At 38.1% G+C, this 26,271-nt stretch overlaps 1 protein-coding gene across 1 annotated transcript in view; it reads left to right on the top strand.

Moving 5' to 3' along the window:
• The window catches only part of LOC123245291 (myosin-13), a 69,197-nt gene extending 49,306 nt beyond the window's left edge, over positions 1 to 19,891 (top strand). The window contains exons 26-39 of the mRNA XM_044674123.1: positions 986 to 1,112; positions 1,197 to 1,315; positions 2,332 to 2,528; positions 6,444 to 6,627; positions 8,040 to 8,205; positions 9,063 to 9,187; positions 11,201 to 11,509; positions 11,601 to 11,804; positions 12,449 to 12,574; positions 12,739 to 12,909; positions 16,205 to 16,309; positions 16,411 to 16,506; positions 19,002 to 19,136; positions 19,808 to 19,891. Of these exons, the coding sequence (XP_044530058.1) occupies positions 986 to 1,112; positions 1,197 to 1,315; positions 2,332 to 2,528; positions 6,444 to 6,627; positions 8,040 to 8,205; positions 9,063 to 9,187; positions 11,201 to 11,509; positions 11,601 to 11,804; positions 12,449 to 12,574; positions 12,739 to 12,909; positions 16,205 to 16,309; positions 16,411 to 16,506; positions 19,002 to 19,136; positions 19,808 to 19,822 (2,079 nt within the window). The 3' untranslated portion in view covers positions 19,823 to 19,891. The remainder of the gene's footprint in view (positions 1 to 985; positions 1,113 to 1,196; positions 1,316 to 2,331; positions 2,529 to 6,443; positions 6,628 to 8,039; positions 8,206 to 9,062; positions 9,188 to 11,200; positions 11,510 to 11,600; positions 11,805 to 12,448; positions 12,575 to 12,738; positions 12,910 to 16,204; positions 16,310 to 16,410; positions 16,507 to 19,001; positions 19,137 to 19,807) is intronic.
• The last annotated feature ends 6,380 nt before the right edge of the window (positions 19,892 to 26,271 follow it).

Here is a 26,271-nt window from a genome sequence, read left to right as displayed (position 1 = left end):
TTATCTTTGGGTTGGGTTGTTTGTTGTTTTTTTCAAAGGGGAGTGTTTTTTTTTAATCCTTATCTTCTGACTTAATATCAATTCTAAGTGACTTGCCCTGAGTCACACAGCTAGGAAGAGTCTGAGGCCAGATTTGAACCCAGCTTTTCCCAACTCTAGACCTGTGCAATCTAACTACCCCATCCCAGTATCTTTGCCAAGAAAACCACAGTCAAATACAACTAACGGATTAAACAACAACAAAGTATTTCTTAAATAGAGTTTCATGTTCTTTGTTCTTAATTTTTAAAACCAAGTGGAACTCTAGCTTTAAAAGGGTAGAGGAGGTTATTTCAGGTGTGACCATAGGTTTGTTTCTCTGGGATACAGGCCCTCAGTAGAAGAGGGCTGACTTATATTTTTTTAACTAATACAGGAATATCATTTCTTCCTTAAGAAGAAAAAATAAGCTTCTTGAAGACAGGATTCTACTATACTTTTCAAAGTGTTAAATGGTGTGTGTGTGGGGGGGAGTTGTTAGTAATAGTGTTGTTTGACCTATGATTTCACTAGTACAGAGACTGCCTGGTAAGGAGATTATTCTCTGCCAATGCAGTTTGATACCACTCAGCAACTTTTGGTCTTAGAGAGCTGCCTGGAGCATTGGGAAATGAATTGATTGTATAAATATGTGTGTTAAGCAGTCTACCTGATTTGAGGCCAGTTTTCTATCTTCTCTGCCATACCATCTCTCAATAAACTTATGGGTTAAATATATGTGCTTTAAATTGTATTGTTGAAGACAATATATACATACATATCTTTTTTTCCAGATGATGTCTTTTTTGTTGCAGGGAGAATAAGGAGGGGCTGAGATACCTGGAAACAAATTCTATTAACAAAATATAAAATGTATTGTTAAATAAACTCATTATAATTGGAATATTGATATGTGTAGGATTCTAGTGTTTTTTTTTTTAATCCTACATGCTCTTATTTTTTAAAGAGCAACATAGAAAAAATGTACCGAACACTAGAAGACCAGTTCAGTGAAATCAGTGCAAAGGATGACCAACAGATACAGTTGATCCATGATCTGAATATGCAAAAAGCACATATCCAGACCCAGAATGGTAAGAATGGGACAAGGATGCATGGCAAAGTTTGGGCCAATGGGGAGAAGTGACAGGGAGGGTTTGCCCATATTTGTCTTTCAGGTGAGCTCAACCATCAACTGGAAGAGAAAGAGTCTCTGGTTTCTCATCTTACCAAAAGCAAACAGGCAGTATCTCATCAACTAGAGGAACTGAAGAGACAACTAGAAGAAGAAATCAAGGTCGGAGCCAATTTTTGGCTAGTACTAAACATGAAACTGATGTCCAAGCTAAAATCCTTCAGTGCTATTCTTCAAGTTTCCTTAGGTCAAAAAGCCCTTCACAGAAGAAGCAATCAAGGCTCCCCATCACCTAGAACTTTTCTGTCCCTAATCACTCTGCAGACCTCACATACCCAATCTCATTATCAAACCTGTCATTGTTACTTGTTTCCATATTTATTCATATTGCCTTTCCTACTTAGAATCCTTTTCCTCTATCTGCTTAAAGATTGATTTTTTTTTCTGCTTTCTCCAGTAAACTTAAAACAGGGTACTTGGTAGATGCTTAATAAAGTTTGTTGAATACCTTTGCTTTAAGATAGAAAAATAAAGATCACTGGGACAGAAAAAACAACTTCCAAGAGGAATATATAGGTAGTTGATAAAAGATTTTTTCCCTACCTGGGAACAATTTTTAAAGAATATCTTGGTGTAGAAGTGGTCATAGATTCTCAAAGGCCATGTCAGTGAAGTACAAACTCTGAAAGGTCTTACTAACCTGGAAAGGATTTCTTCATGAATGAATCTAGTAATGAATTTTATGTCTGTTGTTTAAAGACCAGCCTAGCTAATATTCAAGCATCTCCTCACCTGACCAGTTTCATGGTGATGAATTTTTTCAATCACAATAAATCTCAAAGTTATAGACAGAGTATGATCTGCATTAAAAGAGGTGATGTCCACCCAATGAAGTTATGGGTCCTTGAAGTACTGAATTATAAGTAAGGACTTAGAAATAGCTATACTAGATGAAATCCCCATGGTCAATCTGCTCAGTCATTCTCTCTGACAATGGGACTTTCCATTCAAGCCTAGTGAGAATAAGTGGAATGTAGCCCTTAAGGCTTGTTACATAGGTACTTTCCCAACTCATAGAAGGCTTGAAAGTGGAATTAAAAGAGACCTAACACTCTAATTTAAAAGAAAATATTCTAATCTAGAAGCTGATTCTGACTCCTATATTGTTATCATTCTAGGCCAAGAATGCTCTTACCCATGCCCTGCAGGCTTCCCGTCACAACTTTGACTTGTTAAGAGAACAATATGAAGAAGAGCAGGAAGCCAAAGCTGAGCTTCAGCGGGTCATGTCCAGAGCCAACAATGAAGTGGCCCAGTGGAGGAACAAATATGAAACTGAAGCCATACAACGTACAGAGGAACTCGAAGAGGCTAAGTATGGACTTTGGAATTTGTGGGTTGGAGAATAGGTAAACGGACAGGCAAATTTCCACATTTGAGAATCCTCTAATAGCAACTCTCTGCCCTTCCCCAAATTGTTCCATCATTCCATCTGGCTCCCTTCTGTGATGCATATGAGCCACATTTCCTCTAGTTTGCCTCCCTCAAGCATTTTGAAGTGCCCCAGATGATTCTTATATTCTCTTACATCACCAAATTTCTTAAATCAATTGAAATTCATAGAGAGAGAATTACAGTTACTAAATATCCAAATTGATCTTTCTCTTCAAAGACCTTTTCCACTTTCTTTATGATACTCATTGACTATTTCAATGATCTCAATATTTAGCTTTTATAAAAATGAAAAATGATAAAGGCTTGTATAAATATATAAATTAGTATTTTAATTAAAGCCATGCTGATAGATAAAATCATTAGACCACGCGCTTGTAAGCATTCAAAACTGCCGCCTCCAGAAGCACCTACTCGCCAAAGAGGCCACTCCTTCCTAACCCAGGAGATTTAAACCCTTCCCTGCGTCAAGATGTAAGCCTTCCCAAGCCCAAAAACCGGAAAGGGAAACCCGTTGGACCACGGGAAATGTAGTTTGATACATTTCCCAAATTTCACTTTTACAATTCCCCGTGAGGTCCAGCAAAAAAAAAGGTTAGTCCTTTTTTCTTCGCTGGACCTGTAAAAATAAACAACTTCTAAATTTTTCAGGAATTTAGGGATAAAGAAATAGATGAACAAATGGTTAAAATTAGACGCATTGACAAAAAAACAATTTGGGGGCTGTCCCCCACTGGCATAACAGTGTACAATTAAAACAATACATACAACTCAATTTCAACTCCCCATAGTTCAATCAACTGCACCCCAAAGGTCAAAGTTTGGTCTTCATGGTACAGTGAAGGCTTTTCAGACATCTTCATGTGTCCTCACCAAAACAAGTTCGTTGTCTGGATTTTGGGGAGATGGCAAGATCCTTATCCTGAAATTATTCTCAAAAGAATTTAAACTTTACATTATAGATTACAAAACATACATTTTCTTCTAAGATTTATACAATTTCAATTCCCCGTGAAATTACTCCTAAAAGAGTTAAATATACATATATTTTCACATTATCGAATTTTAAAAAACAACTTAACAGATATCCCCGTGAGGTAAATCTTAAACACATCTTTTTTCTAAAAAAAAAATACCTCAGATCAGCTAAGAATGGCAAAATACAAAGAATAAAATTCAAGAAAAAAGAAGAAAAAATTAACTTGTAAATGAAATGTGCAAAAATCTGGGGAAAATAAACTTAGACCTTTGAATGAAGGCCTAATTAAAGTGAATTCAGCAGTGTGCAATTACCCATCCAGGGCCAGGACTAAAGGGAAATGTCTCTCTCTGATCTGACTTATCATCAGCTTTTTAGGGAAGTGAGCCAAATAAATAACCAATCTTAGGTGCTTTCTAGGAATCTAAGTCGAGGGGACCCACGTCCTCTAAAGTTTTAGAAAAGACTGGGACTCCAGGACTCAAAACCCGATTTCCACGCCCTAAAGTATTGGCATAGAACTGCTATTTTGCAGATCTTAGTCAGTCAAGTCTCTGACCATGTGCTTTCTTTAGCACTATTAATGGCTTTCATATTCCCTTCTGGAATCAGAGAGGCATTTAAATCACAGTCCTATAGGCTCAGGTATTTGCTGTAGAATCAGAAAAAGGATAAATAATGATTATATATGTACTTCCAGTACAAGATGAGAAAAAGGAAAAATCAATTGCTCTCATTAAAAAAAAATGTTTTAAAAATCAAAAATATATATATAGCTTAGAACTAGAAGGGTTATGTTACCCTGGAGAAAGTGGGTTTTACAAAATAGCAGATTCACAATGCACATTCAAATGGAGTACCATTATTTCCAATAGCACATTTCAAAACAATAAACAGTGATGTTTAAAATTATATACTTGTTACAACTGTAAACCCTTGGCAAATGCTGTTATTGCTTCCATAGCGAAATGTGATATTTAAAAAAGAAACTTTCTGGTATAATTATCCTCAGATAAGAATATACAGGAGCTCCTTGACTCTCTGTATTTAAAAAAAATCCTGGATAGGAATACTTCTACCCATTTAAGGCAATAATATCTCTTATAATAAAATATATAAAAGCTTTATCCTTTAAGACAACAATTCTTAAGGATTTAAAGTAAAAGTTAAAAAAGATCTCTTGTAAAATTACAAGGTAATATTTAAAGCATGGAAACTTTCAAGGTTCTTTGCAATTACCAAGACAGAATAAATTTTAAAAGACATGTGCTTCTATAAATCCAGTAGTATCAGATCAACAAGCTGGTCAAAACCTCTTACCAGTTCTAATAGATTTTTCTCATTATTTGGGAGTTACAATAAAATCATAAACAAAATTAATCTAGCAGCCACAAACTACATTAACTTAAAATGATTCAGTGTAACAGGAAAATCAACGAAATAAGCAAGATTAATTTACAAAAGTAATTAACAAAATACAGTAAGATACAGTCTTTTTAAAACAGAAATAAAGCTCATTCAGTTCTGAGGTTTTAAAAGTTCACCCCTGGTTTCAATTTAAGGTTCTTTTGATTGAGTTCTGCTGAGTTTAAGGGGTTTTTTTCTTCTAAAAGTTCAAAGTTCTGAGCAGTTATGGGGGTGAATATTTCTCCCCTGAGTTCAGTTTTTAATCACAAGCAAGTCTGAATAGGCCATTCGGCCCCATTAAGGGTAAGCTAGTTGCTAGGTCCAGACCCTATTGTCCACGTGGGCTCAGGGTTAGTGGAGAAAAGCTCAGGAAAATACCCATGTGTAGAGTCTGTGTGGGTGTTGCCTAATTAGGTCTTTAGAGAAAACACGTGGAAGGCTAGAATGCAGGCCATTACCAAACCAAGAGAGGGGGTAGCAGGGACAATACCAAATCCTAAGGAGCAGTGGCGGAGGTCTCCGAAGATCTTGGCAAAAGCGGCAGGTCATCGCTGTTGGGGCTCGGGGTTCTAGGCTGTAAGCGGTCAGGATCAGCAGCATCAGCAGCATCAGCAGCAGGAATGGAGATCAAGTCAGGAGATCGGCAGTAGGAATGGAGGTCAAGTCATGGAGTCAGGAGAGCAGCGGCAGAGACACACTGGCTGGGCTCCGGCATTCTATCAGAGCCAGCAAGGGCCACCAGGCCCGGGGCATTGAGCAAAATAATTAGCAGCCCAGCAGCAATTAAAACCATTGTCTCTCTTCCCCGTAAAACAGCCTCTAGGCTGGGGAAAATCGGGAGAGGACTGGGCAAGGAAAAAAATCGCTTCTGAGACTCGGGGTCCCAGAGCCACATGGCTTCTTCTTAGGCTATCTAGAAAACTGAGAATTCTATTTCCAAACTTCGTAAGGTTGCCAAAATTATAAAAATGAAAAATGATAAAGGCTTGTATAAATATATAAATTAGTATTTTAATTAAAGCCATGCTGATAGATAAAATCATTAGACCACACGCTTGTAAGCATTCAAAACTGCCGCCTCCAGAAGCGCCTACTTGCCAAAGAGGCCACTCCCTCCTAACCCAGGAGATTTAAACCCTTCCCTGCGTCAAGACGTAAGCCTTCCCAAGCCCAAAAACCGGAAAGGGAAACCCGTTGGACCACGGGAAATGTAGTTTGATACATTTCCCAAATTTCACTTTTACACTTTATACAGAGTTTACCACCTCCCGAGCAACAATTTTCCTAAAAGACTTAGTCCTAGAACTTTGAGGGTAACTATTGGACTCACACCCACTATACTTCAGTCAGAAGAATTTATACTTCTCCCTTCCCCAGTTCTCTATTACATTTGAATTTTTGTATACATTTGAAAGTAGTTCCTTTTTGATTAATTTTCTTTGGTCCTTTTAGGAAAAAGTTAGCCCAGCGGCTCCAAGAGGCTGAAGAAAACATTGAAACTGTGAACTCCAAATGTTCATCCTTGGAGAAAACCAAGCAGAGGCTTCAGGGGGAAGTGGATGACCTTATGCTCGATTTGGAAAGATCCAACACAGCCTGTGCTTCTCTGGACAAGAAACAGAGGAACTTTGATAAGGTCCTTCCTCAATATTTGTAGGAATACAAATATATGGCAATAATCCCTATACTACTACTATAAACATAAAAACACCATTAAGTGTGACTCATTTGTTAGACCCTAGAGTTACCCACCTTTAAAGGCAGGTTGCTATTCCTAGAAAGCAAAAGAACCTCATAACTGTACATAATTGTTCATTGTCCCTCCTAATCTATAATGATGGAGTATTAGGTAGCCAAAGTAGTAGAGGTATAAAGCCATACCTTGGGTTCATGGAGTACTAAATGTGCAGAGGTGAAAGTGTGTTATAATCTAAGAAATTAGTTAATGTAAAGATTAGGGGTCTGAGTCAAAGAGTAAAGGAGTACTTACTGATATTCGATCCATGTAATTGTGTTAAAAAAAAAAAAAAGAAATGGAAATATAACCAATGTGGAACTCAGAAGTTTAGAAGGCATGGAAATAGGGAACTTGCTGGAATCTAATCTTCCTTAACAAGTATGTACTATGTTAAAGTTTGCAAAGTAACTTACATATATTATCTCACTTGAACTTCACAACAACCCCATAAAATAAGTACTAAGAGTATTATTATCCCATTTTATTGATGAGGAAATGAACTTCACTAACTTGCCCATCTCCATATAGACAAAGTCTTCCTGACTCCAAATTCAACACACTTAAAGAAAGGGTACTGATGGAGGGAGTATAGTTCCTGATATAGAGGACATTTTAAATAAATTTTTGTTGAATTGAATTGGACTATATGTCTTTCTGTATTTCAGGGCACTTCTATGGTGATACCAACATTTGGGAAAACATAATGACAAGTTCTCCTATTAAGAAAATTCTAGATCATCAATAGTCTATTCTTAGGGAAAGAGAGCAGCTAAAGGGAAAGTAGGGATATGAACAAGCATAGAGCTTGGGAGTCAGCAAGATTGATCACATGTGAGTGGATCTGTGTCACTATTATGATGTGAAAGGCAAAGCACTAGGGTTCAAAGAACACAGAACTTGACATCAGAAGACAGATCTAAGTTCTGCCTCTGCTACATCATAGTCATCATGATGTGGGCAAGTCACTGAAGCTCTCTGAGCTTTAGCTTCTTCAATGTTGGTGTTCCCTGAACCACATGTCTCATGGCATTTTCCTGAGGAAAGCATCTCAGAAACTACATGTATTAGGTGAATACAAACAATTTTTAAGAGGGTATGAGGCACCAAGGCAGTGCAGTAGACTGGGCCTGGAGTCAGTCAGGAAGACGCAAATTCAAATACTGTCTCAGATACTTGCTAGCTGTGTGATCTTGGGCACTTAAGTAACATATTTATATTTGTGCATGTATATACATAACATATAACATAAATTAAACCTGAAGAGGACCTGTCACTGCCACTTCCTGTTACCAATTCTTATGATTCCGTAGGTCCTTGTGGAATGGAAGCAAAAGCTTGAGGAGAACCAAGCAGAACTGGAATCTGCTCAGAAAGAATCTCGGTCCTTGAGCACTGAACTTTTCAAAATGAAAAATGCCTATGAGGAAGTACTAGACCGATTAGAGACCATGAAAAGGGAAAACAAAAATCTACAAGGTCAGCATCCCCTCCTCCATAAGCTTGGAACTTCCTAGCTCCATTGCTTGACCCTATCTCCCTCCAAATGCCTATAACTCTTCATGAATCCACTCACCCTTCATTCTCTCTCCTAGATAGCCCCATAAATTGATTAAATAATTATAACAGCACCATACAAATTTTAAAATACAGACATAATCACATCAATAATCTAATAACTTTATATAGTCCAAGACCATGTCTTATTGCTAGGCATCTGAGGATCCAAGTTCACCCTTTCTTTTGCTACTATTTAGGGGAATACATTGGATTTTTAAACTCATATTTGACAATGAGAAGACCTTTCAGTAATTCCTATGACCATTGTCCAACAAGGTCCTCTAGCCAGTTCTCTTCTTTGGTTGTCTCTTAGTTATTTTTTAAATCTCATGAAGTTATTGAGGTCAATGAGAACTCTTCTTTATATATCCATTGCTATAGAGGTAAAGTCAGGCAAGATGATCTGTGACATACTGATCATAAAACTATAGATCTAGATTAAAATGAAAATGTCAGTAGAGTCCATCTAGTAAGTACAACCTGCTTATTTTACAGGTGAGGAAACTAAGATGTTTTGTGACTTATCTAAGGTTATATAGAAAACACATGTCATAGTTAAGATTCAAATCCTAACCCCCAACTCCAAATCCAGTGTTTATTACCCACACTGACTCTCTGCAATGTCTGAAACAGACTTAATTCTTATTCTATTTAATTCTGTCCTTTTCATGAACCTGTTGGTCAGAAGCAAGAAGGTAAGAATGATGATGATCTGCCTTTGTGAGGGCTCAGGAGCATTGTGAAATTACTTAAACAGTGAATTCTGTCTATTGCAGAGGAGATTGCTGATTTAAATGAACTGATAGCTGAAAGGGGCAAGAATATAAAGGAAATGGAAAAGACCAAGAAGCAAGTTGAACAAGAAAAGTCTGATCTCCAGGTTTCTTTAGAAGAGGCTGAGGCAAGTTTCTAAAATATTATCACATGCTAGGCTTCTAGAGAAACGGGCATCTGAATTGGTGTTGTTCTAGGTGACCTCTACAGTCTTTTCCCCTTCTATTGGTCCTCAGAAAAAAATATATGATGGACTTAATTTTTCTTGAACATGAAAATCTGCAATTACTATTAAAAAAAGTCTAAGTCATTTCTGCAGATAGTGTCAGCTCTGGGTCTGTATGTTATCCCATCCATTTTATTTCCTTTAGTCAGGATCCAATATTTGCCCATTTTGGAAAAAGTATTTTTTTCATTTTTTTTTTTGATCCTGTTCTCTCAGGAAGAAAAGGAATTAACTCCAAACCACTCTGAGTAACTTAAAACTTCATATTGTCTGATAGGTCCCACTCCTCTTTGGCCATGATATTTCATTGCCTTTCTCCATGTCTTTGCATAGTCTGTCCCCCATGCCTGGACTATACTGTCTCCTCACTTCTATCTCTTAAATTCTCTTGATTCTTTCAAAGCTCAGCTTAAGGATTACCTCCTAAAGAAAGCTTAACCTGATTCTTCCAGTTGCTAGTACCCTTTTCCTCCCTCTTCCCCAGGGAATTTATTTTGTACATGTCCTACCCCCCTCTCCTCTACATTACTCTCCAGTAATGTAGAGTAATTTTAGAGATGGCATGCCAGGCCCTGCCCGCACCCCAACCCCCCAGGCCAAGCTCTATGCCCGCCACCACCCCCCAGACCTCGTGCCATGCCCCTCTCCTCCACCAAGTGCTGGGTGCATCCTGCCTCCCCACACATTACCCCATACAGGGGAAGGAGAAAGCACTCCCATTGGGCTGCTGGACAGAGGGGTAGGTGAAGTGAGGAAGGTCCTCAGCAAGTGTAGAGAGGGGGAGGGGCCTGGCCCAAGCTCTCCGCTCCCCTCCAGCTCTACCCGCTGTGTGCTTCCATTGGGTTGCTGAGTAGAAGGGTGGGGGATGTGAAAAAAAGTCATCCAACATGGTAGAGGGAGGGAGGGGAGCAGCTCCACCTGAGTCCCTCTGCCTTTCTAGTAACAAACTCTTAGGGTCATGTGCCCACAGAGAGTGTTCTGCGTGCCATCTTTGGCACCCATGCCATAGGTTCGCTATCAGTGACCTATAGAATGTAAACCCTCTGAAGGCAGGGATTGATTCATTTTTGTCTTTGTATCCCTAGCACCTAACACAGTGACTGGCTGGATTGAATTTGGTTGACCAGAAATTCTCCATTAGTAGAATGTTTCACCAGACTACCCTGGTTATGAAAAATTGTGATTGGCTTATAGCTGTGTTGGGCTAGTCACTTAACCTCCATTGCCTAGCCCTTATCACTTTTCTGACTTTGAACCAATACATAGTTTTGATTCTATGATGGAAGGTAAGGGTTTTAAAAAAATAAATAAAAATAATAGCCATGTCTAAGGAGCACTGAATGGCAGTGCCCTTATTTAGGAATAAGGCCAATTAAAAGCTATTTATCCTTTAGAAACAAAGATGAATCTTATTTCATACTAGTTTTTAAAGTAGACCCTATCCTAACTCCTAGAGGTAAGAAAATCATTTAAACATTAAGTATTTAAATTTCCATCAAGCCATTCAATGAGCTTGTGATTGTGAATTACTTCTTTCGTTTTATTTAAGACTTTGAGTAATTTAAAGTCAATTGAATTCCACAACTTTTTAATAATATGTGCCTACTGTATGCAAGACACTGTGCTAAGAGGTGGAGCTACAAACATCAAAAAATAATAATAATAATCCTTTGCCTTCAAATGAGCATATATTCTAGTGGATCTTGCATTTCCTACCACTCTGATGCTCTTCTTCAATTAACTAGTAAACTCTCAGGTGTTTGGTTCATCTTCACTAGAGGTGAAGATATACAGCAAAATTATTTACATTCAAGGAAGAGTTGTCAGCCTGATTCCTTGAGTCTCTATAAGTATTCTCTATCCAGGAATTTTCTGCGGAAAAAGTGAGATGATCTGATATTTTCTTCCACACAGGGCTCCTTAGAACATGAAGAAAGCAAAGTCTTGCGTGTTCAACTAGAACTAAATCAGGTAAAATCTGAGATTGACCAGAAGGTCACTGAAAAGGATGAGGAAATTGAGCAGTTCAAAAAAAACAGCCAGAGAATGTCAGAGTCCATGCAGAGCATGTTGGATGCTGAGATCAGGAGCAGAAATGATGCCCTGAGACTTAAGAAAAAGATGGAAGGAGACCTCAATGAAATGGAGATTCAGTTGGGTCATGCTTACCGCCAAGTGGCTGAGACCCAGAAACATCTACGTACCTTCCAGGCTCAGCTCAAGGTAAGTGAGGCAGCCCCTAGACACTACTCTTCTGCTATAACCTCTATCTATGTTCTCTGGTTTCTGGTCTCATGCTTGCTTTCTACTAAAGGATGCTCAGCTGCAACTGGACAATGCTCTGAGGGACAACGGTAACCTGAAGGAGCAGTTGGCTCTTGTGGAACGCAGGAACAGTCTCTTGGTTGAAGAGCTTGAAGAGATGAAAGTGACCTTGGAGCAAACTGATAGGACACGCAGGCTATCTGAACAGGAGCTGCTGGATGCAAGTGAACGAGTGCAGCTCCTACATACCCAGGTACCCTAGGGTCTCCTCCAGCCATGGTTCTCATGCCTTTCTGAAAATGAAGAAAGGAAGGGACTATGTACACTTCATCTCCTGCTTGAATTTAATTCCAGGAATTAAATTCTCTCTGTCTCAGCAGATTAATCTGTATTCTTTCTCTTATCAGTAAACAAAAACTATATAACACAACATATCCCTTTTTGCTATAGCTGCCAGGAAACACAAAAAGCCAGATTTATTAATAAAATATTGTAATCTTTTCAACTTTGGCAGCTGACAGCATCCACTCCTGCAGCTCAGTTCAGAAGGCCTACATTCTGGTTTATCTCTAAGGGTCTCATGTACTTTGAACTGTGCTTTGAAATGTAAGCCACTTTAATTCCTTTTGGAAACATAGAGACTAAATCAAAATATTTTCGAGAAAGGTCTATTTTTTAAAGTTACATAAATATAAGCATGAAACAGAGGAAAGAAAATTAGAATTACTTTAGTTCCAATCCCAGCTGTCACACACTACCTGTGTGACTTTGTGCAAGTCACTTAGTTTCATATTAGCCTCAATTTTTTCATCTGCAAAATCAGGGTGTTGGACTAGGAGAGTGTCTACTAACTTTGAATTTTGAGCTAAAATCACTATTTTCTAATTTTCTTACTAGAATGCCAGCCTGATAAACACAAAGAAGAAACTGGAGGCTGACATAGCTGAATGCCAGAAAGAAGTGGACAATTCTATCCAGGAAGCTCAGAATGCAGAGGAGAAAGCCAAAAAAGCCATCACAGATGTGAGTGAACTGTTGCCTATTTTCACAGAAGTCAGGTGAAGGGTTAGAGGAAAGGGTGGGCTTCTAGGCTTGAAAAGTTTCCTTTTATCCCAAAACCAAGGGGGAAAAAAAGTTAGATGATGATGTGTTAGGATACTTATTAATATTTCCTGTGGATCTAATAGGCTGCCATGATGGCTGAGGAGCTGAAGAAGGAGCAGGACACCAGCGCCCACCTGGAACGAATGAAGAAGAACCTGGAGCAGACCGTGAAGGATTTGCAGCACCGCCTGGATGAGGCTGAGCAGCTGGCCCTGAAAGGAGGAAAGAAGCAGATCCAGAAACTGGAGAATAGGGTACAGGGCTGTGAGAATAGTCAAGGAGACAAATGAAAATTCAGGGTCTGTGTAGAAGCCATGTAAATCTATTTGCCTGCAGATAGGGCCATATGATATGGGACCCAAAGAGGAGCAGCAAGAGCAAAAAGTAGAAAATCACACGGTGGCCTGAAAGAACTGCCCTTGTGACCATTTCTACTTGACAGCCCACATATATATGCACACACATACACACACACAAATCTTATGGTATTTTTGTTAGGATATATAGCTTAAAGTATTTAAATAATCATTTTTGTGCTTGTAACTTTTTAAGTGTTCATTTTATAAGGGATTTTATATAAGTTCAGATCTGTTCATGCCTCATATAGAGGCAGCTGGGTAGCACAGGGAATAGAGGTCCAGGAAGTCCCAGTTCAAAACTGGTTTCAGGGAGTTCCTAGCTGTGTGACCCTGGGCAAGTCACTTATTCCCAGTTCTCTGGTCTGTATCATTCTTCTCTCTTGAAATCAATACTTAGTATCAATTCTAAAGCAGAAGGTAAGGCTTCCTTTTTTTTTTTTTTTTTTTTTTTTTTTTTTTTTAATGACAACTGTTTAAACACAAAGCCATTGCATATGACTGGGAAAACAGTACTTGGATAGTGAAGAATGTGCCTTTGCAGATTGAAAACTGATGTGCAGTTATATTGTCTCTCTGTCTGTCTCTGTCTCTCTCTCCCTTTAAACCTTTACCTTCTGTCTTAGTGTCTATTCTAAGAAGCTTGACAAAGGCTAGGCAATTGGGGTTAAGTGACTTGCTCAGGTCACCCAGTTAGGATGTGTTGACAACCAGATTTGAACCCAGGTCCTCCCAACTCCAAGCCTGGTGCTCTATGTACTATGCTACCTAGCTGCCCCACAGTCATACTCTCTTAATATTATTACACGGATCTTACAGAAACACAAATAGGCAAAACAACATTATAGAGTCAGTTAATTCCATAGAAACAATACTATAAATGTTATAAAGCGGTGTTCCACCAAATCACTTTGTTGGGAGTCTTGATAAAGTTATAATATGTATAATGAACTAATGATATTACCACAAAATGACATTGGTCAGGAGAAACTTCTGCCTGTATAAATGCAAATTGCTGCTTACTGGGCTGACCACGTCCATAATTTGAGACCTATTTATTTTAAACATCTATCTTTTATTCACTTAATCCAATGTTAAATACTTTCCCAGTCTTTCTTGTGTCTAACTTAAATTTCTTCCACAGCAAGTCTAGCTTACTTCATGTTCTTCAAGTAGTATTGATGGTTTGGGTTTATTGTTCAAAGTTACAACAGTGGCCATTTCAGATCTCCTATATGCTAGATTCCCAAATCTGGTCAAACTATTTAGTTTTGGGGTTTTTGTTTTGTTTTTAAAACAATGTTTACAGGAAGAAGTGTAAAAGGATGATAATAGAGAGGAACTTGTAAAATATGCCTCTGAAGAGTCTGGAGGGATAGAATGGAAAGAGGAGAGCAAAGAGGCAGAAGGAAGAGGAAAAATTAGAGGAAACACTCTTCCTTCCTTCCTGGAAATCCCCCAGTTACTGTAATTAGCTTCATAAAGAAATATTAAAATACACCCGTCCTGTATCAGGCAGTCTACCAGCAGTGCCTATAAATCAGTGAATAATGAAGTAAGAGACATGTTTCTATTGGAACTTCATCCAATCACTTGCAAACTGAGTTGCTCTCATAACCTATTTCAATTTAATTCAATGTGATCCAAAAAATATTTATTTACTGATACAAAGCCATGTGATGGGCACTGGAAATACAAATATCAATCCAGCATAGGCCCCATTCTCCAGGAGCCCACAATCTTAAAGGAAGGGGAGTAATATATGATTATGATACAAGAGAGAGCCACTATAAACCTTTCCCTCCCCTAAAAGCAGTAGTACAAGAGGGAATGTATTAGTTCCTCCCTCTTCCTACCCCTAAATTTTTGTGAAAACAGCCATAAATAATTTGAAACATAGTGCCACAACCTCTCTTTCTAGAGATTTGTCTTGTACTTCATTTCATAAATCTAGGCCTGCAAGTCTTTCAGTCTTTTGGTACAATTTCCTCGTGTAGCTAATAAGCAGGATTTTCACCCCAGTTCAACAGGGGATATGATGACTTATCAAAATTTGAATCTTTTCTGCATAGAAGCTAGGTAGTGCAACTCCTACCTGTAAGTGTAATCTATGTGCATCTAAAGGTTTGGGAATAACATCCCACTCTCTCCCTAGTTATATCTCAACCTATCCTAATTACCCCTGAATATATGAATGGACTTAACTTATTAGGGTGGTTTCTCCCAAAATATCCAGAGAATATACTTCCTCTGGCATTACTGCATGGAAAGGGAAAGGTGTATAATCCCTACTATAGTAAGATAAATATAAATGGGTGGTACAGGTAAAATACTATGAAAAAATTTGAGGAGGGGGAGATAACTTGTACCTGAGAGACTAGAGGGATATAACAATAGAGGGGCTAGGGTCTTAAGGAACATTTAATAGAGAATATTATACCTAAATGGTTCTTTTTACTCTCTATGACTCTGAAATTCCTTCCAACATGTCCACTTTCCATGTTTTATGGGAATAAGTGTGGCTGACATCCTATTTGTACCATGAACCTATTTGTACTGATTGTACCATGCAGTCTTACTACTTCCACCTACAAACAGTCATAAGACAAAAAAAAACAAAAAAACTCTTACCTTCTGTCTTAGAATCAGTACTGTGTTTTGATTCTAACGTAGAAAAGCAGCAAAGGCTAGGCAATAAAAGTTAAGTGACTGGCCCAGGGTCACACAGCTAGAAAGTGTCTGAGGTCAAATTTGAACCTAAGACCTCCCCCATCTCTAGGCCTGGCTGTTAATCCACTAAGCCACCTAGCTGCCTCCAGTCATAAGATTTTAAAGAAAACCAAAGTAGTTTCTCATCTGAAAAAGTTTAGGGACCCTTATACTTCAGTATGTAACTTAATAAAGTTTAATATGACAGATGGAGTAGCTGGGTGGCACAATGGCACCAGACCTGGAATTTGTAGGACCTGAGTTCAAATGTGGTCTCAGATACTTCCTAGCTGAGTGATTCTCTGGGAAAGTCATTTTACCCCATTTGCCTAGTCCTTGCCCTTCTGTCTTCTGTTGAAAAGTCAGAAAGTAAGGATTTTTAGGGGAGAAAAAAAAGTTGAATATGTCAGGACAGATGATATTATATAAATGAGACAGGCCTTTGATTTCTTTCTTGTAATCTCTTCATGATCCTGGATTTTAGATTCATGAGCTGGAAAATGAGCTTGATGCTGAGCAGAAGAGGGGAGCTGAAGCCATTAAAGGGGCCCACAAATATGAACGGAAAGTCAAAGAAATTACTTACCAGGTAATTGTCTCCAAAAATCACAATAAAGTCTGTACTATTCAAATTCTGTTCAGAAAAGTAGTGTCTATATGGACAGTATAACCCTAATATTCTATTTATAGGCTGAGGAAGATCGTAAGAATGTTCTCAGGCTCCAGGACCTGGTAGACAAACTACAGGCCAAAGTGAAGGCATATAAAAGACAAGCAGAGGAGGCGGTGAGTATAGGGGCTTCCCCAAGTGACATGTAGTCCTGGTTCTCATGGAGCCATGTATATTTTCTCTGAGCATTCAAATTTACTTAGAGAGCACATCTCCAGTTCTTAGAGAAGAATTCAAGATTTAGGAACTTTACTCCAGATCACATAGCTACTTAGAACTCAACCTCAGTTTTATCTCCCACAAAGTGAAAGGATTGGATTTTATTGACTGAGATGATTGCTAAAATCCCTTCCAATTCTTTGCATTCTATAAGCATGCTCTATAGGAAGCCGAATTGTTAGTACTTGGAGTCAGAAAAAAAATGGGTTTGAGCTCTGATCTTGACATTTATAAGAATTCTAACCTGAGAAGGCTCATTTATCATCTTCAAGTCCATTTCTTCACCTATGAAATGAGGGTGTTAATACTTGAACTACATGCTTCACAGGAGTTCTGTGAGGAAAGCACTTTATATCTCAGGACTTCAGTATTCCTATGATACTATTAATGTTTGAATTTTTCTCCACTAACAATGCAATTCACATTCCATCTATACTGTCTCAACTTATGTTTCTCTTGTCCATGATCCTTCATAAGCCCTCCATAGAGTTCCACCCAACAATGTTGAAGACTTTATGATAGCACTGTTTACATTCTATGGTTACCAATGCAGACACTCAGGTTATTTGTTGCCCTTCAGTCTAATAATATAACTGGCCAACTTTTGTCTAATTATATCTCTTAGATATTATCAGTTATTTGTAAATCATTGTTGATAATGTGCTACAACCTATTTTTGTCTGTCATCAATCTCATTTTTGTTTTTTATTTTCCTTTGGAGATAGTGATATTCCATGAAATTCATACCCATATTGTATTACTGGAAGAATATTATTGTCTAACAGAAAGATTTTGTTTCAGGGTTTCATTGTGGTTGAAAGAATTGTATAGGCTTCTGAATTAATCAATAAGAAACATTTATTAAGTCCTTAACTATGTGCCAGGCAGTGTACTAAACACTAAGGATATAAAGAAAAAGCAAAAACAGTCCCTGCCCCTGAGGAACATCATTCTTAAAAGATTACCTGTTGGGGCAGCTGGGTAGCTCAGTGGAGTGAGAGCCAGGCCTAGAGACAGGAGGTCCTGGGCTCAAACCCGGCCTCAGCCACTTCCCAGCTGTGTGACCCTGGGCAAGTCACTTGACCCCCATTGCCCACCCTTGCCAATCTTCCACCTATGAAACAATACACCGAAGTACAAGGGTAAAAAAAAAAAAAAAAAAAAAAAAAAAAAAGATTACCTGTTTCTTTCTCATATTTTCATTAAGGTTGCCTCCCAATAAATCTTAAGTGATAGAAAAATATAAGCCTAACTTGTTAACATATTCTATTCTACCTCACTCTACCCCACTCTTTCTCATTCTACCCCAACAATCCTTTATCACTCTAATTCTCCTACCCAGTCATCTTTGTCCTACTCTGTGATGCTATGGATGAAATCAAATATGGATAAACAGCAATAACTTTCATTTCCATTTTCTAATTCATTTCTGTATCTCTCTCCCCTACCCAGAACCTGACTTTTTTTTAGAGGAGAAAATGTCCTCAATAAATGTTTGAGCATTCAGCATCTCCTTATGCTGTCTTTGCAACCTACTCAGGAGGCCAATTTTATCCTGGTTTGGTCCTAGGGAGACTTTTAAAGATCTAGGAATCTACTTTGGTCTGATGTAACTCTGGACGGATTTGGATAACTCCTAGGAGGACACAAGCCAGGCATTACCATCAAGTGGATCTCACACATAGTATATTTATCCAGCCATACCTGGCCATAGGGCAAGTCTTATGCTCAACTCATCATGTGAACTATGATTTCCGTTTGAAGGACAGAAGGCTTTCTTTATCTATTAGATTCAGGAATGCCTGTCCTTCTTCCTCCTTCTTAACTCCTTATAATCTGAGACATGTTCCCTTCTCTAACTCACTCAAGTTCATCCAATAGTTTGTAAACTTGCCATTGTCATAAGACAACTGGAGGAAAAAAACATGCCAAACTTAGAGTCAGGAAGGCTTGTATTTAAATCCTATCTCTGACCAGGCAAATCATGTAATTGCTGCCTTCCTCAATTTTCTTATTTGTAAAAAAGGATGATAATATTAGCACCTGCCTCCTGGCATTGTTCAGAAGTTAAGATGGAATAATATATGTAGAATGCATTGCAAACCTTAAATTAGTTTGATGTAAATATTAGCTAATTAATATTAACTTTTTATTAATATTAACTCTTAATATTAACTAGGAAATATCCATCTCCATTCCTTTGGAAACTGCCTTTTTCTGTTAGAAGAAGAATAGTGCATGTCAATCAATCGACAAGCATTTATTAAGCTTCTACTATGTGCCAGGCACTGTGCCAAGGGGCTAATTACCAAAAGATGGAAAGGAACAAGAGTCTTAGTAACAATAATGTGGAATTAGATCCAGTTGCCATCCTTTGCCTCATTTCTTTTAGGAGGAACAGGCCAACACTCAGTTAACAAGATGCAGAAGAGTTCAACATGAGCTGGAGGAAGCTGAGGAGCGTGCTGACATTGCTGAGTCACAGATCAATAAGCTGAGAGCCAAGAGTCAGGACACAGGAAGCCAGGTTGGTATATGACCACTGTGCATAACAGAACTACCATTTCTCTTTCTAAAACTTGGGGTAAATCACAAATTCGCCATCTTCTGAGGTAGCTCCTATAAAACTTGGAGGTTGAAAGGATTCTAAGAAACCCAACTCAAAGACAAAGGATGAAGTCTATATCCATAAATGTCTTGGGATTTCTTGCTACCTTTGTACATTTCAACAGAAAGATTTTTATAAAATTTTTCATATGTTTTCATATATTTTTTTAATATTCAATAAAACACTAAATTGTGCTACTCATTTAAGCTAAACCCTTTAAACTTGCAGGAAGTTCTATTGCAAAAGAATTTAACTCAGATTGGTGAGGGCTTTTTACTTTGCTCTGCCAGCAAAAGGGTAAAGGAAAATGGAGAGCTGATAGGCCTGCCTCTCACTCTGAGCAAAATGATAGTTAGCAAGGTAGGCAGAATCTATTAGCTGCCATCCTTATCTCTCTAAGTATAACTCTAATCCAAGTAGTCCCTGTATTGCAAGAGAGCTAGAGATTTGATTGAGTATATAATGAACAATAGACAAAGAAGCCCTTTTTGTAACACTTTGCTAGTATTTGATATTTTTAACTATTCCACTGGAGATTTTGTTTTCCAGTTCAGTTTCATTGAACTTTTTTTTCTTTCTAATTTGCACAGAAAATGGAAGAATGAGGATCTCCAGCTACTCATTGCCCCATTGGTTGGGGGCACATCTACAATAAACATAAATGGAAAATGTAATAAACAATAAACATTAACAATTAATATAAGATTCCTAACTTTGTCACCTTGAATACTCCATAATTTGAGTTATCAAATAATGGAATTTAGAAAGGTTAGATTTATAGATTGAGCTGGAAAGCTCATTAAAGGTTATTGGGAGGGACAACTAGGCATGGTGGATAGAGCACGAGGCCTGAAATCAGGAGGACCTGGGTTCAAACACTCCCTAGCTGTGTGAACCTGGGCAAGTCACTTGTTCAGCAATTGCCTAGCCTTTGCTGCTCCTTCCTTAGAATAGATACTAAGATAAAAGGTAAAGGTTTTTTTTAAGTTATTGGAGAAACTTGGGCCAAAAGAGGTGAGGTGACTTGCCAACAAAATGAGGTTGATCCCAGCTCACCTGAGTCCCAGCCCAGTGTTCATGTTTAGAATGAAAAAGTCATGTAGACCATCTTTTTTCCCATCAAATGAATTTGAGACTCTTATCTATGCCATTTTATATATAGTATAAGGAATTTTGGACTACATGGCCTCTAAACCCCCTTCCAGTACAAAAGTTCTAGGTGTCTTGGAAATATAAAGATTTATATAGGATCTTTCTTCCCAGGATCTCAAAATGTTTTAAATTCTTTCTCTATTATCTATTTAATTTTATAGATAATTTTATAGACTGAATATGGTGCAATAAGAGAAGCAGAGAGGTTAGGATTAGGAAACAGTGAAAGAAGAATTCTCAATTAAATGAATTTAGTTTGTTTCAGAAATTACTATACTCAATTACTCTTTTAACTGAACCTGTGTGATTCCATCTGTATTAGGATTTCCCTCTGTGGAAATTAGTTCTCCTGATGCAGATCAGATCTGGAGCAATGATTAGCCCAACAGCGCTATGTACATATTGTAGCTAGGGGTTGGGGGAAGGGAACATATTGAGGAGCCTCAGGTGCTACTGAAGAATTTTTTTTCCAAGATAGCTAGATGATCACTTTGTGTCAGTGGCAAGCCAAGGGATCATCCCCTCAATGTTATATCTTTATATCTGAAGCACAAAGCCTTGCAAAAAAAAAAATGCTTTTGAATTGAAGTGAATTACCTAAAGGGAAGTAAATGATAACTGGATAAATAAGTTGATTAAAATTTGTTGACACATTGATTGGTATTATTTTGGAGTTCAGTTTTGCTTAGGTAAGGTTCCTCTTGGTCCAAGGGCACTAGCCCTAGATCCCCTTCATAGAATATGCCAGGCAAGTCATACCAATTCAACTGTCTCAGTCACCACTGGATTCCTGAGGACTTAAGAGCCTTGGGAATAGTAACATTAAATAATGGTATTAAAGAAAGCACATTAACATGTGCTTTGCTGCTCTGTCCTAAGTTTATACTTTTCTTTCTGACTTATAGTTGAAACTTTCCATATGCATTGTTTCCCCATTAGGACATGAGGTCCTAGAGAATAGGGAATGTCTGCCATTTTTCTATTCACATCTCCAGTGCTTAGCACAATGCTTTTCACAAAATGGTTAATAAGTGTTTTAGTCATTCATTCATCCTAGGGTTGTGATGGTGAGCCTATGGCACATGTGCCAGAGCTGGCACACAGAGACCTCTCTGTGGATATGCACCACCTGCCAGAATTAGTTATTACAAAGGCAGAGGGACTCATTGGAGCTTCTCCCTTTCCCCTCTCCACTACACCTCCAAAACCCTCTGTCCAACAGCCCAAGCAAAGCACTTATTCCCTCCCCTGAGCGGAACACATGGACCAGTTCTTACTCCCTCCCTCTAAGAATGAGGGGCATGGCATGGCACAAAGTCTCTAAAAGGTTTTCCATCTCTGCCCTAGGGCAGTTATGGGCAAACTACAGCCCAGGGGCCAGATACAGCCCCCTGAAATGTTCTATCTGGCAGCATGACATTATTCCTAATCTGAAGAATACAATGAGTAGGATATGATACAATAAAACTTCTAAAGAGTTGCCTTAGAAACAAACTGACAAATGAGCATTTCCTTTCCTTTGGCCCCCTCTTTAAAAAGTTTGCCCATCATTGCCCTAGGGCCTTCCCCAGCACCCTGCATCAGCTCATATCCCAACCACCAGCATCAAGGCTACCAATTTAGTCCTAAGGCGGCCTGTTCCAGTGCTCCATAGACTGCCCCCCCCCCCAGATGAATTCAACCCTTCAGGCTTATATTGTTACTTTCCATCACCTGATCAGAACCCCCCCCCTCCCCAGGCCATATCATGCCTTCTCCTGCCTGTTGTGGGTCTTATAAGATATAATCTACCATAAGGATGAACCTCAAAAGGAAAACCTTGCATCTGCTTCCTGAATAGATCTTTCTCCAAATAATGATATTTATTTAATCTGGACTTGTTTCTCAGTGACTATCATACTCTCCCTATCTTAATGATCCTGAACCCTTCTTCTTCCTCACCCCCAGTGGCTGCCAATATATAAACTTTAATTCCTATTAAAAATTGCCTTCAGGGGCAGCTAGGTGTCTCAGTGGATTGAGAGCCAGACCCAGAGATCCTAGGTTCAAATTTGGCCTCAGATAATTGCTAGCTGTGTGACCCTGGGCAAGTCACTTGACCCCCATTGCCTAGCCCTTACCACTCTTCTGCCTTGGAACAAATACACAATATTGATTCCAAGATGGAAGATAAGGGTTTTAAAAAAAAAAAAAAACTTCCTGCTTTTACAATTTCCTCCTCTTCAATCCTATCCCTCCACCATACACACCATGTCCTTCCCATTCCACATCTGTCTACCTCTTTCATTCTACCTAAAATACTAACACTATAGTATTTAAATTTGCTTTCATCTTAATTTTTTTCCTTTTTCACTATTTTCATCTCCTGACACTCATGAGACCTAGCTATCTCCTGATAGTATCATATTCCTCACCACTCTTTCTAGTATTTACTTAGTCATGGTAGAGGAGTTGAAATATTCCTTGCTTCCCATTATAACTTCCAAACTCTCCTTCTACCATAATTACTCAACAATGTCTCCTCCTCTGGGTTCACACTATTCAAATTTATCACCCAATCTAGATCCTGGTGGCAGTTATCTATTAATCTTTAGGGCATTCTTTTTCCTTTGTTAGGAAGTTCAGATTCTGCTCCATCAACTACTATAACTTTCTAGTTCTTCAATCTTCTCAATTCCTATGACCTACTTTTCTACTCTAAGATGGTTAAATCATTGATCTTACCATCACCCATAAGTTCTAGGACCATGTTCATGAACTTCAAAATTCTTTCTCCTACCCTCTGCAAAATCTCAGATCTCAGATCATATCTATCAAACTCATGAAATTATTCCACACACAAAAACAAAACAATACACTTAAGTGGGGAGGGAAATCTTTGCAGCAAGTATCTTTGATAAGGTCTTATTCAGGATTTATAAGGAATTAAATAAAAATAATAACAGTCATTCTTCAATAAATACATATACAAAGATTATAAATAAGTAGTCTTCTGAGGAAGAAATCAAAGCTATAACCATTTGAAAAAGTTTTGAATCCACTAATAATTAGATAAATTCAAATTGAAGCAGTTCAATTGAGCAAAGATGACAAAAGAAAAACAGTTTTGGAGTGAATGCTTCATAAAAGGAGGCAGATTAATGCATTGCTGATGGTGTTATGAATTGGTTCAGCCATTCTGGGAAACAATTTGAAACTATATCCCCACCCCCAAAAAATTTCACTAAATTATCCCTTTTGATCCGTGCATATCATGACTAGGTTTATATCCCAAAATATCAAAGAAAGAGGAAAGGGAGTCCATGTGTATATTTGTAGCAGTTTGTATTTCTTTTGCAAAGAACTGAAAACAAAGGGGTAGGGAATGCTAATTGAATTAGGAAATGGCCAAACAAATTATATAATATTATTTTACATGATATTGTGAAGACAGAATTAACTCTCCCTTTTGTTAAGATTAAAAATGATATAGACATATAGTATAAAAAATATATTAATTTAATAGCCATGGTTTTGTTGGTAAGATATCTATGACCTCGCCTCTCTTTTAAATTTACCGCCAGTGCCCATAATGTCTCTCCTCCACCAGCCACGTAGCCAAGAGAGCCAAGAGGTCTTCTCTAGGCCCTCCTCCGAATTTAAACTGCCCTCTGCGTGAGGATGTCTGACGTCCCCACGCCCCAAAACCGGAAACCGGAAACCCATTGGAATCATGGAAAATGTAGTCTCAAAGCCCCCATATGACCATAGGAAGTCTCTAACATACTTCCAAATAGCACTTCCCTGAATTCAAAACAAACACTTTGTCTATTTTTATTTAATCAAATCAAGAACTTAAAATACCCCTTCTTAGTAGCTAGCTAACCATTAGGTAAGAGAACTCACAAGTCATTTACTAGTTCACACTCCCAAAGACCACAAGCACTGCCCCACCTTGGGCAGTGCTAGGCAAATTGGGAGACTGCAAATTGGTTCCTATCAAGAGGGGGAGAGACAGGAAATGACATGGAAAAGGGGGATATAAAAGAAGAGACCAACATGATCTGGTCTCTTGGCATTCTTGGTTTTGGAGAGGTTGGTTCCTTGGAGAGACTCTTCCCTTGGATTCTGCATTGGTGAGTAGAGATGAAGAGACATGCTTTTCCTTTGAGTGATTCTGCATTGGTGGAACTCTGGCTGAAGACAGCTCCAGGACTTCTTATTGAGGACTACCAGGAAATCCACACGGGGAAGCCCCTGCTGGGGGACTGAGCTGAACTTCACTGGAACAGCACTTAGGACTTATAGGCTAGATCAGGCTTTGTCTCCTTCCTATATTTCCCACCTTTACACACTTTACTGCCTTGTTGCAAATAAAAGGTTCTTACAGTCATTTTTGACTTAGGGCTAATATTTTATAAATGGCAACCACTTTTATAGCTCTCGTATTGAGTCAAAACCTAAAATATGAAGGACAATTTCAGAAAAACCTAGAAAGAATTGTGTGAACTGTAGAGTGAGCAGTACGGGAAAGAGTAATTGGCACAATATTAACATAGTTCCTTTTGAAAGACTTCAAAGATATAATTAATGTAATAACCAATTATGATTGCAGCGTAATAATGATGAAATGTGCTACCCACTGTGGAAATTTAATATTAGTTTGTACCCCTTTCTTTGGCAACTCACAACAAACTTTAAAAAAATGAAGATTTATTCTTAAGATTTAAGTTACAACTGTGCTTTTTCCCCCACCCTCTGATTCAATAAGAATGATAAAAGCGTTTTGTTTATCCATAAGCAAGTCTCTTAAGATAGTGGGATAGAGGAAAGACTGTAGGGTAGAGAAAAGTGAGTATCTCACTCTAAAGATATCCTGACTTCTATTGTCCTGGAAGACCATAGTCTCATATACCGAGCCAGGAAAAGAATCTTTCAATAGTTCTCCTGTCTTGTCTTCAGACAGACCTTTAATGAACAAAGTTTTGTTCCTAGTTCTTAGATCTAGAAAAACACAAACAGGAAAAAAAAAATCATTCTTCTTTTTCTATGTAAGTCTTTCAAATACATTTTTCGAAGTAGTAACCTGAAGCCCAGAAGCATGGTTTTAAATTTACAGATCAAACCAGTTTTGAACTATTCTTTTGTATTCACACTTAGATAAATGCTTTTCCTTCTCTCTTTTTCTACATTCTTTTAAGCTCATGAAAAGCTCATGAGCTCATGAAAGTGCTCTGTGTGCAGCCACACTGGTTTCTTTAGATTTCTCCTCCTTTTCTTTCTCCTGAAAATTATTAATAATTGTATAATTTGAACTTAATTTTTCTTTAATTTTCCCCTCCCACATGAGCTTTTAGATACTACAAATATAGTCTCAAACCTATCCTTTTGCTTTTAAAAACCTGCTTTTCCAAAATTTATAGTACATTTTAAACTATTTCCAACATTCACTTCTTTGACTATTGTAAATTTCAAATGATAGAGTCACTTTCTCTCAAGGTTCTTTATTTCCACATCATCAGCCAGTTTTCCTTAGCATAGCATTTTTCCCCTTGTTGCTTTATGTGAGAGAGGCATTGTCACTTAAGCAAATTAAGAATCTTTTAGATGAGTTACTTTCAGAAGAACAAGAAGCTAACTATTATTGCTCTATCTTTTGTCTGTGCCAGGTTTAATAATATGGATTAAAAAAACATCTTTCATATCTTCCATTTGACTATTTGTAGTTCCACAAGCATCTCCCTAAAGTTTCTCTTTCCCCACCCAAATGCTCTCCACAATACCTCCATTTTGGAGATGATGGATTTTTACTCAGGTTCATACATTCTTTTTTTTTTTTTAACCCTTACCTTCCATCTTAGAATCACTACTGTGTATTGGTTCTAAAGCAGAAGAGCAATAAGGGCTAGGAAATAGGAGTTAA

Source organism: Gracilinanus agilis, chromosome 4, assembly GCF_016433145.1.
Source record: "Gracilinanus agilis isolate LMUSP501 chromosome 4, AgileGrace, whole genome shotgun sequence".
NCBI classification, from domain to species: domain Eukaryota; kingdom Metazoa; phylum Chordata; class Mammalia; order Didelphimorphia; family Didelphidae; genus Gracilinanus; species Gracilinanus agilis.
Note: the sequence above shows the minus strand (reverse complement) of the source record. Positions and strands in the feature narration are given on the sequence as shown.